Source organism: Aspergillus ibericus (assembly GCF_003184845.1).
Source record: "Aspergillus ibericus CBS 121593 unplaced genomic scaffold BO80scaffold_27, whole genome shotgun sequence".
Lineage (NCBI taxonomy): Eukaryota > Fungi > Ascomycota > Eurotiomycetes > Eurotiales > Aspergillaceae > Aspergillus > Aspergillus ibericus.
Genome location: NW_020292125.1, coordinates 169855 through 184658, shown reverse-complemented (window position 1 = coordinate 184658; position 14804 = coordinate 169855). Strand labels below are relative to the sequence as shown.

Here is a 14804-nt window from a genome sequence, read left to right as displayed (position 1 = left end):
ATAGTATTCTTCCATTTCGGATGAATATACAGCCACGGGACAGCCTCAAGGGCGCATAGGCATACTGTTTCACATGTTCTTTTATCTCATTTCATTTGGTTCGCCTAGCCTCAGCGCGGTAATCATAAAGGCATTAAAGCAAATCATATTGGTTGATATAAAGTTCAGTTTGAGTGGGCATCGTGCAACCGCCTGCCGCCTTTCCGACAGTTTCCTGACAGTATCCTGCTCGTTTCCAGACCGTTTTCCGACAGTTTCCAATATTATTCCTCACACATTTCTCACTCCTTACTATCGGAAAGCCCCGCAATACGACAGGGTCGGCAAGACCTAATGACGAGAACTGTACGGAGCATTTTCAGAAGTCCACCCGATTCAAGGCACCCAATGGATGGCCCTTTGTGTCCGTGCTGACTGCAGCTGCCCTCCCCGGGTGCGCAGGTGCGCAATAATTTTGTGACCCTATCCCCATCCACCAAATCCGAGCATCAGCGTAACATAGATGCGCCCCAGACAAAGGCGGAATTCGCATGGAGAAGAAGTGATCCTGATCCAATAACCGTGCCGACAGCGCATGATGCAGGCATTTCATGCATTGGATCTTGGGTTCGTTTGATGCAATTTCTCTCCAAGCAAGTAACCTATCTCGCTCATGTATAATGGCTAGTACTGGGCTTTGTTGTTTGGGCCGTATTGACCCTCTTGTCAAGTATAAATTTTGTTGTGCAACTTGGACTCATGAAGGATGGAACCTAAGACGCGCAGGAAACACACACACAAAAGCAAACTGGTAGCCTTTACAGAGTCTATAAAGCTGCCTCTCGATACGTGTATGGAAAAGGCCGATCATGGAGGTTATTCTATCCAGACAGATATCGGGCAGCTGGGGTCTGTAATGTACGAGGTCATTGTGGGGGAGAAATGCGAGTTCGATATCTTTAAAGATATGCCCCCAGAACTAAGTCGGGGTCGATGGCCTCGCAGGGAGGATCTTCCTAGCATGCAGGGTGTCTGGCTTGGTTCAATTATTGACAAATGTTGGACTGAGGGCGCATTCAAGACTGCTCTCGATCTGTGCCACGAGCTGGAGGCCGCCCGCATCGAGTACGAGCCGGATGAGACCTTGCGGCCGTCCAGGAACTTGCTGTCAATGGTCGAACAGGTCACGACGTCATACCGTCAGCACAGCTTCTGCTATACAACGACGATGGCGGTAGCGCTGAGTGCATTTGCGATGTACACCTGGAGTCGGAGGCACAATTGAGTCCTTGTTTTGCATATCATGGCGCCACGAAAAAGGTAGAAATATCGGGCGATGATCGCCAGGGCGGATAGCTGAGAGTACATTATCATTCGACACACGTTCCTGACGCTGTGGCCCACGCTCATTAGGCGGCGGAAGGAGTTGCATCTACTCCTTGGTTCGATACCAACGTTCTCCCTGAGGTTCAGGCCCTATCCGATTCAATATAAGAGAATATAATGAACCCCACCAGAACCTCACATTCTTAAACTCGTTGGCGTATTATTTCTTGGGCTGGCTTGCCAAAGGCCTTCTGACGTTCGCCTGGATTATGGTCAGTATCTCTGTAGTCGAATTAAAGTATGAAAACATATTTACGGACACCGATAGTTATCTTGGAATGCCTCGGGTAAGTAGGTCATGATTCCTAGCTGATATAGATAAGTAGTCGAACCCTCTCTGGGCACCTTCCTAGAAGTGGCTAGATAAAAGATCACTGATTTGTAGTGTAGAGTTTCTCATCAGTAAGGCCTTGCTGAGGAATTAGAGGCTCCGTGGTTGGCGGTACCTACCTGAGCGAAGTTTTTGGTAAAAGCAAACAGAGTTTGTCACGATGTTAGAGTTAGCTACTAAACAGGTAACATTACTCCATCCGAGCGTTATCGGAATGCTCTAGGAATGATCGAGTGGCAAGCAAGCTGCAGATAAACTGAACTCAAAATTGAACTTGAAAGCCAATTCAGATTGATAATGGATTAGGATAGAAACGACCTACATATATAGGGGTGCTCCGTATTCCTTTCTCAATGGCATTTGCAGCTGGGCTTACGCCTCATAGGCATCGAGCGACAGCCGTGGGTGATGACGCTGGTACCTGAGACTGCTGCTGCTGCCACAGTGATCCTACAGCCAGAGTCCAACGTGATACAATTGTTGCATCGAGAAATAATTCGCCATAGCCGATTATTCGGGGGGTTGGTGTACCAACAAAATTCTAGGATTGTTGGAAAACATGATGTGGTTCTCTCTCGGGACTTTGTAACACCCGGTGCTATCCGCGGTTCCCATCTCGGGGTTTACTACCGCCCGAAGCCATGTATAAGAGTCAAAGATCGCCATTTCTTTATATCAATTCAGCAAATCTTCACTATACTCAATGATTCGCTTCTTCCGCCAAACCAGCCTCCAAGGAATCTTCTCCCCATTGGGCTCTCCACGTTCTTCAGTCCGCCACCTCGCCACTATGACCAAACCTGCACCGATCGCCATTGTCGGCGGTGGTCCATGTGGCCTCACATTTGCACGTCTTCTAGAGACTGTCGGAATTGACTACGTTGTATTCGAGCGTGACGCCTCACCGAAAGGGACATCATTATTCCAAGGTGGCACCCTCGACCTACACGCCGCGACAGGCCAAGAAGCCCTCCGCCGCGCGGGCCTGACAGAAGAGTTCGAAAAGCTGGCTCGTCGAGACGCAATGACCCTGACAGTGCAGACCTGCCACGGTAACCTCCGCACAACTATTGGTGAGGGCCACGACGCCCCTGAAATCGACCGTTTGCAGCTACGACAGCTCCTTCTCAACTCCCTCCCAGCGCATCGCATCCGCTGGAACAAGCCCCTCCACAGCATTAAACACAATTCCAACAACCAACCCACATCTGCCGCAGACTGGCAACTTCATTTTGCCGACGGCTCCACAGAAACCGGATTCCGACTCATAGTCGGTGCCGACGGTGCATGGAGCAAGGTCCGCCCACTGGTACGATCCCTTCCTCGCCTTCCCCCCAATGAATACCACTAACCTCTCCAGATCACCTCCTCAACCCCCCAATACTCCGGTAAAATGTTCATCGAAGGCCGCATCTCCCAGGGAAATCCCCAATACGCCGCGGCACAGGACATGGTCGGTGCCGGCAACTCCCTCGCCACAGGCAAGAACTGCGTCCTGTGCATCCAGCAAATGTCCGACCGGTCTTATCGTGTGTATATGGGCCTCAAGGTCCCATCAACATTTACCCGACCAGGCGGCGATGCGGACCTAACCGATCCTGAGAAGGCGCGCAAAGCTGTGCTGGAATTCTACGCCGACTGGGCACCACATTTGCGTGCGTTCATCGAGGCAGCAGAAGGGCCGTGGCGACCGTGGCCGCTGAACCGACTTGATCCGGATATTTTCCTCGAGGGGAGTCCAGATTGGAGGCATGTCCCGGGAGTGACTCTCCTAGGTGACGCAGCGCATTTGGCAATGCCAAACGGAGAGGGCGTGAACATGGCTATGTTTGATGCATTGGTATTATTCGATTCTATTATCGCTGAGACACAAAAGGGAGAGAGTGACGCGGTTGCACTGGACCGCGCTATCAACAGCTACGAAGCGGAAATGCGTCCCCGGGGCCGAGAGTCGATTCTCGACTCGATCAACATGGAGGAGATGATGTATGTGGAGGATGGAGCGGCGCAGATGCTCGCCATGATTAATCCAGATGCTCAGCCGTGAACAGCTTCCTTTCCTTCACCTTCCTGTATATCAACCCTCAAGAACATAGATAATTCGATAGATAATCAGAACCACCCATCTTCTCCAATCTCCCAACATGACCCTTCCATCCTCCACCCTTGAACCCCTCTCCCCCTCCCCCTTCCCAATACACCCCTCCCCATCCTCCAACCCATAACCTCACCGCAACGGCCCCACCCCATCCATCCAAACCCTCACCTCCGCAATCCTACCCATCTCATCAAACCCAAAAAAATTACAATTCAACATATCCATCTTCGTCCCATCATGCAACTCCCCAATATACCGCTGCTGCGTGGCCACTTTCCCCTCCTTCTCATCAACAACCATGCTCAGCACGCGATGTTCCATGGTTTTGCTGCGGGCGATGAAATCCGTGAACATTTTTTCGATGGCGGGGAGGCCGGCGAATGTGGTGTTTGTAGTGGTTATGGTGAATGTGGCGGTTGGGGAGAAGAGGAGGAGGGCTTGGGGGAGGAGGTGGGTGTCGAGGGATTGGAAGTAGGTTGTGACGGTTGTGGAGAGGGTGGTGTAGGTGTTTTTGGTGGTCATTGTGGTTTTTGGTTGGGGGTGGTTTGAGGATGAAGATGAGGTGGTGGTTTTGAGGTGTAGTGAAGTTGTAATGGCTGTTGGTGTAGATATTGGAAGAGGTGGTGGTGTTTTGGTGATGAAGAATAGATACCAGATGAGGTGGTTGTGGTTGTGGTTGTGCTTGATGATGAGGGGAAGCAAGAGGGGAAGAAGGAAAAGTTTCCCGAGAGTGGTCTGGGCTGGGCTGAGGGGTAGTAGTTGAAGTGGGGCACATGACCTATCGATTTCTATTCACCGGTGCAATTTGAGGTGATACAAGGATGGACAAAAAGAAAGTGTGGTGGGACTGTACTACATCTGACTAGTGTGTTTATGGACATTGGTTGAGATCTCGACTGAAGCTTAATACGGAGTAGGGCATGGTGAATAAACTTTGAGGCAGTGGGGCTTGGGAGATCCGGAAGTCATCACTTGTCAGACAACAGTGTACGAAAGAAAGGGCAGGCCAGAATATACTCCGGTGAAGGAAGCGTTTCCTCCAACCTGGTATCTGAAGCTAAGGTGAGACGGATGCTACCGAGGCATCGGATCTATCCGACGGAGCGGTTCCGACCATCCACATTTCAGCGCACCTTATTTTCCATCTCATCCATCAACTCCAACACCATGCTGCGCCAACTCCGTTCAGTGCCACGACACTCTCTTCCAGGGTGTCGTCCCTTATCTACTAAGCAACACCACCTCCCAGCAGCCTACTACCGCGGTGGCACCTCCCGCGCCGTCTTCTTCAAGCAGGACGACCTCCCCACAGATCGCCGCAAATGGAACCCCATCTTCCGCGGCGTCATCGGCAGTCCTGATCCCTACGGTCGCCAACTTGACGGTCTAGGCGGGGGGATCTCCAGTCTATCTAAGATCTGTGTTGTGGGCCAACCCACCCACCCGGATGCAGATATCGACTACACGTTCGTTTCCCTGGGGGTGAAAACCCCTGAGGTGGATTACTCCAGTAACTGCGGGAATATGATCAGTGCGGTTGGTCCATTTGCTGTTGACTACGGGCTAGTTTCTCCAGGTCAGGACTCTGCATGTGTGCGTATCCACAATACCAACACTGGGAAGATTATCCATGCAAGATTCCCGGTTGTTGATGGGGAGGCCGCGTCGTCAGGGGATTTCGCAATTGATGGGGTAGCGGGGACGGCTGCTCCAGTGCAGTTGGATTTTGTCGATCCGGCGGGATCGAGAACGGGCAAGTTGCTTCCTACAGGACAGGTGAAGGATGTGTTTGATGGGGTTGAGGCGACTTGTATTGATGTGGCGAATCCGTGTGTTTTTGTCCGTGCGGAGGATCTAGATGTCAGCGGGAATCTCATGCCAGATGAAATCACCATTCACCCCGGTCTGTTGGATCGGTTGGATTCAATCCGTCGACAGGCGGGCGTCAAAATGGGATTGGCTGGTTCGCTAGAAAATGTTCCCGGCAGTGTGCCCAAGATCTGCCTCGTGTCGAGCCCTGAGCGCAATACTCGAGCGGCGGAGCAGGGCCAGACGGCGGATAAGGTGGATTTGCTCGTGCGGGCCCTCTCGGTCGGACAGCCGCACAAGGCAGTGCCGATTACCGTTGCGTTGGCGATCGCTGCGGCGGCGAGGGTGTCGGGCAGTACAGTTGCTCAGGTGGCCAGTGAGAAAATGGTGGATGAGGGGGGAATCACACTGGGTCATGCCAGTGGGAATTTGCTTGTCGGAGCGACCTTTGATGGAGATGGAATGTTGAAGTTTGCGACGGTGTTTCGGACGGCAAGGAGATTGTTCGAGGGGAGGATTTTTTGGAAGAATGCTAGTGATGATTAATTGGAGAGAAGATGTCATAAAAACCGCGCTGATGATTGATCATCCGTGTCCACGAGTTGGTTGATGTGGATGGTACTTGGCAAGGGATAGCTGACATGAGATGGATACAGCTGTAGGGGCCTATCCCAGGGCTAATTATTTAACCACGTCTCGTCACCTAGGTTTAGCATCCGGTTCAAGACAATGAAATGGCTAACATATGGCAATTGTATTTATTTAGTGGAGGACTTCCCATCCGACATATCCCTGAATGCACGCAATAGACATTTGCTACGCGATATCTTGGTACACAGCTCTGCCAAGATCATCCCGTTCAGCCCCCACCCCACGTCCCGGATAGGCCATGTACCGCCCTGATTGGTGAAGCTAGCCGGTGGGGCTGGCGGCAGGGACAACAAGGCTGGCTTCGCCGCATTTACCCCCCATGGTACGGAGTACAGAGTACAAAAACAAAGAGTACGGAGTAGATAAATACAATTGCTGTCTAACGAAAGTTATAGCAAGCCATAATCGAGGTATAAACATATGGTAGTACTGCAGCGTCATTCACTGTTCACTCAAATCTTACGATCGCCATCCTGCCGCCGAGATAGGTAAAGGATCAGGCTACATGGACGGGGCTGTGCGTCGGAATGCTACTAAATCTGAGGCGCTGACCGCCCGGGCATTTATTTCAGATGCTGCATCCCCCACAACCAACTGTGGGTGTCTGTCATCGTCATGTTGGGCAATTTCATCCCCAAGGCGAAAGCCTTTACTCGTATCGCACAGAAACCGCCCTCGTCGCATGTGCGGAATGTCAGTCAGAGCGATGAGTCGGTGGTGGAAAATGGCCACAACCATCGAATGTGGATTCCTGCGATGCTGCACTCGATGACCTTGGCTGCATTTGCCGTCCTGTTTATCATTTTCATCATCGTGATCGAGGTACTCTATTCAGTGTCATGTCGGAAGGAGGGCCTGAGCACGAGTCAGGAAAAGTTCCATTACCTGTGGACCTATGGCCCAACTGCAGGTAGGTTCCCACCAAGCAGTGAGACGCGTGCTGACTTGCAGTCCTCACCATCGTCGCCGGATTCTGGGGTCAGGTCGAGTATCGAACGAAACAGCTCGCGCCATGGAAGTCGATGAACCAACAACCAAAACCCGCATCGCAGTCTTTGTTGCTGGATTATGTGTCCGACTGGAACGTGGTGGTCATGTTTCGCGCCTTGAAGCACAGCTGGGCTGTTCCTCTTGCTATCATAGGCACTCTGCTCATCAAGCTAGTCACGGTGGTCTCGACCGGTCTCTTCATGCTGCAAAGCGTCTACATGGACCACGTTCCAACAACCCTCCACACCCAAGCAAGCTTCAATGCTGCTACATTTAATGGTACCATGGTTGATGGCACCGCTGCAATGGTTGTAGCTGGAGCGTGGTGGCTCGACCTGCCATATCCGGTGGGATCGACCGACCAGTACGCCTTCCAACCGTTCACCACCAAATCAAAACTCGGTAGGTGGACCCATATATGGGCGAAAATCGCTGACTTGAGTAGGTAGCGAGGCAGTCATTTCAGGGACTGTATCGATGTTCTCTGCCGATCTGCAATGTGATGTAGGCACGGTTACAAACTGGACCCAGGGGTGCACATCTCACGGCTGCGAGCAACTTAGACTCAACATGACCATCAGCACGCCCTCCTGCTCCAATTATCCGCTGGCTAGTTTCTTGAGGAGCACTTCCTCTGTTGGAGGCTATTACGCCGACGTCTTTTCAGCCACCTGCGCAGATAGTGCCTCTGACCAGGAATTGATCTTTGCTGCCGCTCACTGGTCGGAAAATATTACGGAAATCCAAACCCTCGTCTGCAGCCCCACATACAATATCACCGAAGGGTCAGTCTCACTACTCCATGGCAACCAGAGTGTGGTTAGCATCCACTCCAATACTGCAAGCAATGGTACCATCTCAGGTCTCCGCCCAGCGGAGCTAGGAACTGGACTGGTGTCGACCCTGGCCAGTGCCGAGGACCCCCTAGATACACTCAACTATGTGGATTTATCGACGGGCAGACTACACAAGTTCCAGTACAACTTTTCGGACCCCAACAGTACCTACCCTAGCGCATTCTACCTGGTCGCAAATCTATCCTCGCCACATGAGCTGAGTGACCTACTGGATGTCTCGGTCTTGGAAAAGGTTACCCGTCCTACGTTTACTGCCATGGCCGCACAAATCGCGCGGCAGTATTTGTTATCTTCTGCCGACGCAGAGTTCAAAGGAACCTATTCCGCCCATATACAGCGGGTGATCGTCAGAGAACTCTCTGTCCGAATCATGGAGGCTACCCTGGCCGTACTGGTTGTCCTGACGGCAGCGCTTTGGGCCGTGAGGCCCGTACGCAGCACGCCTCGCGATCCTGGCACCATTGCCGGTCTAGCAAGCATTCTGAGTCGGAGCCCTGGTGTCTCACGCCGGCTTGCAGGGTGCAAAAACGCCAAAGACATAACCACCGAGCTGGCAGACGGAACATACTACACCCGTGTGACCGACAATGATGGCTGGACCTTTAGTATCGAAGAGGAACAGAAATCCGAGGGTACTCGTACTCGTATCAGCTCCAGCCCGATCACTTGGTGGCAACCAATGTCGGTGTCTCTCTGGTGGTGGATTATCTCTATCTTCTTCCCCCTTCTGATTATCGCAGGCCTGGAAGTCGCTTATCAGATGTCCGCTCAGCGGAACGGCCTCGGAACGGTGGACTCGAGCGGCTATATTCGGTACACCTGGGTTTACCTGCCAGCGCTGGTGATGCTCATTGTGCGGATCTTCTTTGACTGCATCCATTTCTCCGCCATGGTGTTTCAACCGTACCTGGAACTACGACGGGGTGGTGTCACTGCACCGGGCAGCCTGATGGAGAACCACCTGTCGAAGCTGACCCTCTTCACATTCATCACTGCCATCACGCGCAAGCAATGGGCCGTTTGCGCCTCGGCATTCACGGTCCTCCTCGCCCCGGTGCTCACCGTGGCAGTCAGTGGATTGTACTCCACCCAGGACGTAGTCTACACGCGCCCGGCATCCATCGCACGGACCGACACCTTCAACTATAGCATCACGCCTCATTCCTCCACCGATAGCGATCCCGGTCTGGGATTGACTGGGGCCTTAGTAGTGGCCGCCAACCTGTCCTATCCTGCCTGGACCTACGACGAGCTCGTCATCCCGACCCTCAGCGAGGACTCTCTGACCGACAAGAAGGGCAAAGTCCCGGCCCAATCGTACTCCAATGAGACCAGCGACGACCCGACACTTCTCGAGCTGAGCCTTCCGGCCCTGCGTGCCAATCTAACCTGCGAGACCCTCCCGTCGGACGTTGTCTATTCCATTGATCCCCCAGAAGAGGACTACTCTGCCTGGTCCATCAACATGCAGCTCGACGAAAAATGCCAGGCCGGGGCCTCCTCTACCTCCTTCACGGTTGAAACCGACTATCCCAATCAGAACCACACGGTCTTTGGCAGCCTAATCTACCTCGACACCGCCGCCTTTGGCGAGTGCCCCACTCTAATGGGCTTCTACGGCAAGTTCAACGGCAACTCGACCAGCGACCTCCGCGGCTTCACCTGCGACCCGCAAATCGACCAAGTCAACGCCACCGGCACCTTCACTCTCCCGGGCCTCCAGATCCAATCCGTCACCGCCGACTCGACTGGCCAGCTCTTCACCACCAACATCACCTCCGACCTCTATTTCACCGACTACCTCCCTCAAGCCGTCAACCAAAACAATCAAGCCTTTGACGCCTTCTTTTCCGCCATGATCAACGATCAAAAAACCCTCACCCTCGACGACATCACCGACCTCTCCCACTACCCGACGGTCATCAACGCCGTCCAACACCTCTACCGCGTGCTCATGGCCCAAAGCATCAACGGCAACTCACGCATCCCCTCCACCACCAACTCCACCCGCTACCCGGCCACCATCATCGACCCCAACCGCGTCCGTCTCATCCAAAGCGCCATCTCCACCCGCATCCTCGAAGCCTGTCTCGCCGCTATGGTTATTTCCAGCCTCATCGCATACTGCTTCATGCACACCAAGGAAGTCATCCCGGTCAACCCGTGCAGCATTGCCGGGGCGGCCACCTTACTCGCAGGATCCGACCTGCTCAAAAGCGATATCCTTCCTCCAGGCTCGGAATGGCATAGTGACAAAGACCTCCTCCGACGGGGCTACTTTAACGGTCTCATGTTCGGCCTGGGGTGGTGGGAGGGACCGCGCTTCGGGATCGATATCGGCAAACCGGGACCGTATCGCGATTAGCCCGTTCCTTTATTCTATAGCGTCTATATCTTGTTCTGATGAATTAACATCATGTATACATACAGTAACCATATGCGTCCAACCAGTAGAGCTAGATGTGAATGCAATATAAAGAGTAAATATATACAAACCCATCCCTAGATCTAGTACCCGTCCTACTTGTACTTCCTTCCACCGCCAATGCCACAATTACATCTCAGTTTCACTTCCACTTCCAGTCCCAGTTCCAATCGTATCCATTCCCCGGGCCGCCCGCCCACCCGCACAGCAATCCCAAGACGAACTAATTTAACTGCCATGAACCAGACCGAGAACCGGAAAGTCAACAAAACGGATTGAAAACATAAACAAAGAAGAAACAACTCGTCAACATAAGAGCAGTGACATTACATTACAAGTGTAGTGTAGATTCATCCAAATGCACCAGGCCAGGTAACTTCCTTATACTCTTTTCCTAACCATGATACTGATTTGATATTTATTTGTATGTCAAGACCAGTGCGACTAAATGACCAACCAATCCCACTACGGAAGATTATCCGAATATTTATTTTATTTTATTCTGTTTACTGGACTTTTTTTTTGGTTTTTTGGCTTTCTCCATTTTTAGTTGCTGGTACTGAATGTATATTGTCCTGGAAGAGAGTAGTAATATATAATGTACGGGTGATTCTATGATTTAGTTTGTATTGATTGGTTCGAGTGACTGTGGTAGTTCAATGTACCGGGAGGGTTACCTGGGACTCAATCATGGGTGGTTCAGGGCCTGCAAAATGCCTGACCAAGGGTACTAAGACTAAGCCGGTGACTCTGGTGTGGATATTTTACCACTCTCGTAATAAATGGATGATGGGATGTGACGGACGAGGTTGGTGGTCGTGGGTGGGACTTTACGAGGTGATTAAGTTGGTGTTTGTTTTGTTTTAACTCGCATTGATGGTGCAGTCTCGGGGCATGGGGAGAGGATGTATTGTTACTCGTGGGTGAGTGGATTACGGCATTCCCCTGACATGAAGTGACTAAGTACTACTAGGTATGGTTATCGAGTCAGCGTGGTCTACTGGAGGGAACTGAGGAATACGCTATTAATCCATATAGAGTATATATCGCCCCATCCCACATCATTGTTTATGTAACAAACTCATCTATCCATTACCTATCCCATCATAGTCTCCCTCCCATAGCTATACACGGGCCAAGAAATTTTAATCATAAGACTCATAGCAGTACACATACTCCAAGTACGTCTGATCGAAATACGTCTGTCCCTCGGCACCAAAGTACGCGGGGTCGCTGACGGCGTTGCTATATACGTCTTAGTACAGTAACTGTCCCGCTGAGGGAGGGAGAACCATACCTGTACAGATCGCAAGGATCGGGGCTGGAGAAGTATGTGTATGTGCCACTGCACGGGTCAGCCGGACTATGGATGTGATAGGGTGGGGTTCACGTACGGGTACTCCAGCTTGGTGAACTCCTTTAGTTGGAGCTGCTGGGTGTAGGTTTCGCCGGAGGGGCTGTAGCCGTATTCGATCTGTATTACACGTTAGGGATCATCATTGTTGGGTGGTGGTGATGAGGGGTATGCATCACGTACATTAATGAGCTGGCCGACAACGGTAGAGGAGAAAAGAGCCAGGGTGGTGGCGAGGATGGACTTGGAGAACATTTTGGTCGGGGTGGTAGGCAGATGGGGAATTCTCCGGGATGGGTGTGAAGAGAGGATCTTGGTTTGATCTGATTTAGATGCGTCTGTCGTGGAACGTTCGCTACTTAAGTACGATGGTCTGTTGATAGGGTCATACTAGTATATGTGTTGAGGCTGCTGGTCCATATTTGGTAACGAGGTGATTGTCGATCCGGAATATTGTTCGGAGCCGTCGGGTTAACGAGAGTCCGGGACTAAGTTGGAGGTGCTAGCTGAGCTGTGATCGGCGTGGGTTGGGTTTTCTCGGAAGAAGAGGTTGCGAGTGAGATTAGATATGGATTAATGTATATCCATGACCTGAGCAGTGTAGTCAGGCACATAGTTGACTGTCCAGCATTGCAGTTCATACGAGGTAGGTATGAAGCTCTGCCTGCCAGGGATCAGCACCCATCCAGCTCCACTAGTGGCCGATCGCGCTGCCACTATCTCCCGGGATCGGTTGCCAGGGTCCAACGTTGCCGAGTGCCGGCGGTGTTGGTCCCAGCTGGACCATTGAGTGTTGTCAAGCAAAGTTAAGTTAAATTGTGGGTAGTATGGGTTGTCGGTGAGTGGAATGGAACATTCACTAATATACAAGCAGAGCAGAGTTTCTGAGTTGAGCTCTGGCAGATGTGACTACATCATCGCCATGATTGATACCTGTCGAGATAAGCTAGTTACAGGGAAATTAGTCGGTGGAATAAAGAAGCTATTGAATGATCATCACTAGATCGGCATCAGCTCCGATAGTGGAGAACAGACAAGCTGCTGGATGACTAGGCGGAATCTAATAGACGTGCGGCTGCGATTATCGCTATTCCTGGGGAGAACTAGATTTGGGATTCCAGGAAAAGAACTTGCACAATCTGCGTACGATCTGCAGCAGTTGAGAGGCATGATCGGTGAGGAAGGTACAATGTAGTCAGAGACGGTAGTCGGAGAAGTGGTAGGTAGAGAGGAAGACCCGGAGGAGCGCCAGCATCTACGACAAATATCTCCAGATCGAGTCACTGTTGATAACCGTTCAATAGCCATGTTTTAACTTTGCACAGATATGTTCCGAGCATACACCAACATTATCGTGATTCGAATCAAGATAAGCCCAGCTGAAAGGCAACGGTATTGATTGTTGTGGGCCAGCGGCGATAGAGCACCAGGAGAATAAACTATTGAACTTTTTAAGCGAGGTTATCTCCCTTTGTTGTTATCAAAGGCTCAGGTTTTAGGTCGATTAGCATAAGGAATCTATTTCCATGCAACAAGGGCATAACTTAAAACCAGATAGCGCGGCAAGATCAACAAGGAGCCATCAATGGCCACGTTGATCTAAGGACTATTGATATTTGCTTATTCTTCCCCCATATATACCCCCACTCCCTTTGGTCAACACATGCATTCTAGACCGTGAACATGCCATTCATCATGAGTGACATATAAATCAGATCCCTCTCCCTGATCTGGAAACAGCCTCACACAGTCTCACACAGAACATACTCGGTGTACACAGCCGGATCAAAGGTGTGGACACCCGCCGGGGCATAGGTAGTTTCACCGCCAACATATCTGCAAATATGTGAGTTGCGAGCCACAAAAGTAAGATACTGAGACTCACTTATAGAGGAAGCAGTTGCCAGTGTCTTGGAAGGTAGTAATATTTCCTCTATTTCATGATTAGTATGGTATCAAGAGATCGTTGATGGAGACCATACGGGTGACCCAGTTCCGTCATGCTGTTGGACGGCACCGTTTGGGTATAGTAGGCTCCGTTGGAGGTGTAAGCAATCTGTCAAGTCTGTTAGATGTTGTAGACTGGACAGATATGATGATGGTGAGGGTTGTGACATACATCGATGGTGCTGGCAAAGACGCCAGACGCACAGAGGGTAATGGCCGTGGCCAGGATATTGGTGAGCTGCATTTTGATGGATTGTGTCGTAGAGGTATTGGTGATTGAGCTTGTGTGATGGATGACATTGCCTGATGGGATACTGGCTTTTATAATACTCTACTAGATGTCATCTTTTAATTACTGATGTGACCCCCCCGAAGTGCATCCTTCAGCTGAGCTGAGGATATTCCTCTTGGCATGGATGGCCTTGCATACAACCCTCAACCTCACGGGATGATCTGGTTTTGATGTGATAATCAGGAGTAGCACAGCACAGACTGCTGCCAATAGAATGCATTGAAGTACAGCATAACAGATGCAGCAGATCTGATCTGTCTCCAGATCGGCGGCCCCAGGTGCTGCCCAGTGGGATCCCGCTTGCACCGAACCACGTCGTCTTAAGGCATCCAGTGCTTACTGCACTAGAAGTATAGACGATTGATGGTAGGATAAAAGAACATTACTATAGTTCAATGATACTGAGAAGTGCACTGCCTCCGTGTATGTGACACACAGGCTGCCTAAGAATGTATGTGTCTTTTCTGACAATATTCTATGGGCGTCGCCGGGTGAAGGGGCAGCCTTATCCGATACTCAGGCGAACCGTGGTGGACCCTGGCTGGATCAGGGAACTATATTGAATTATAACAAATGCTATGTTGTTCGTCTACGGTCAATTCGACGGGCATTGGATGCCCTGTGCAGTGATGGTATGCCTTATCTGAAACATTCTGGGGGCCTCACATCGGGCTCGGCCTATGGG

The 14804-nt window shown here is 51.2% G+C and overlaps 7 protein-coding genes across 7 annotated transcripts; 4 read left to right on the top strand and 3 right to left on the bottom strand.

Moving 5' to 3' along the window:
- Window positions 1–784: 784 nt before the first annotated feature.
- BO80DRAFT_321688 (uncharacterized protein) lies at window positions 785–985 on the top strand (the record flags this gene model as incomplete). Its single annotated transcript, XM_025715136.1, has 1 exon — window positions 785–985. A coding segment is annotated over one exon (201 nt), but the record flags the coding sequence as incomplete, so codon positions are not given.
- A 1501-nt stretch (window positions 986–2486) lies between these two features.
- BO80DRAFT_435918 (FAD-dependent oxidoreductase) lies at window positions 2487–3743 on the top strand (the record flags this gene model as incomplete). Its single annotated transcript, XM_025720933.1, has 2 exons — window positions 2487–3005; window positions 3057–3743. The coding sequence occupies 2 exons, from the start codon at window positions 2487–2489 to the stop codon at window positions 3741–3743; spliced, it is 1206 nt and encodes a 401-aa protein (XP_025573964.1).
- Window positions 3744–3923: 180 nt separating this feature from the next.
- Window positions 3924–4304, bottom strand: BO80DRAFT_331997 (uncharacterized protein; the record flags this gene model as incomplete). The annotated part of the gene is made up of 1 exon (XM_025715180.1): window positions 3924–4304. A coding segment is annotated over one exon (381 nt), but the record flags the coding sequence as incomplete, so codon positions are not given.
- A 650-nt stretch (window positions 4305–4954) lies between these two features.
- BO80DRAFT_494638 (DUF453 domain protein) lies at window positions 4955–6337 on the top strand. The gene has a single exon (XM_025723892.1). The coding sequence runs from the start codon at window positions 4962–4964 to the stop codon at window positions 6147–6149; it is 1188 nt and encodes a 395-aa protein (XP_025573962.1). The 5' UTR covers window positions 4955–4961; the 3' UTR covers window positions 6150–6337.
- A 514-nt stretch (window positions 6338–6851) lies between these two features.
- BO80DRAFT_426320 (DUF3433 domain-containing protein) lies at window positions 6852–10549 on the top strand. Its single transcript, XM_025719737.1, has 2 exons — window positions 6852–7646; window positions 7690–10549. The coding sequence occupies exons 1-2, from the start codon at window positions 7277–7279 to the stop codon at window positions 10464–10466; spliced, it is 3147 nt and encodes a 1048-aa protein (XP_025573961.1). The 5' UTR covers window positions 6852–7276; the 3' UTR covers window positions 10467–10549.
- A 1025-nt stretch (window positions 10550–11574) lies between these two features.
- On the bottom strand, window positions 11575–12264 carry BO80DRAFT_426319 (uncharacterized protein). The gene is made up of 4 exons (XM_025719736.1): window positions 12064–12264; window positions 11921–12000; window positions 11824–11871; window positions 11575–11771 (listed from the first exon to the last, which is right to left on the bottom strand). The coding sequence occupies exons 1-4, from the start codon at window positions 12133–12135 to the stop codon at window positions 11672–11674; spliced, it is 300 nt and encodes a 99-aa protein (XP_025573960.1). The 5' UTR covers window positions 12136–12264; the 3' UTR covers window positions 11575–11671.
- A 1113-nt stretch (window positions 12265–13377) lies between these two features.
- Window positions 13378–14102, bottom strand: BO80DRAFT_426318 (uncharacterized protein). Its single transcript, XM_025719735.1, has 4 exons — window positions 14000–14102; window positions 13863–13936; window positions 13766–13813; window positions 13378–13716 (listed from the first exon to the last, which is right to left on the bottom strand). The coding sequence occupies exons 1-4, from the start codon at window positions 14069–14071 to the stop codon at window positions 13623–13625; spliced, it is 288 nt and encodes a 95-aa protein (XP_025573959.1). The 5' UTR covers window positions 14072–14102; the 3' UTR covers window positions 13378–13622.
- Between the last annotated feature and the right edge of the window lie 702 nt (window positions 14103–14804).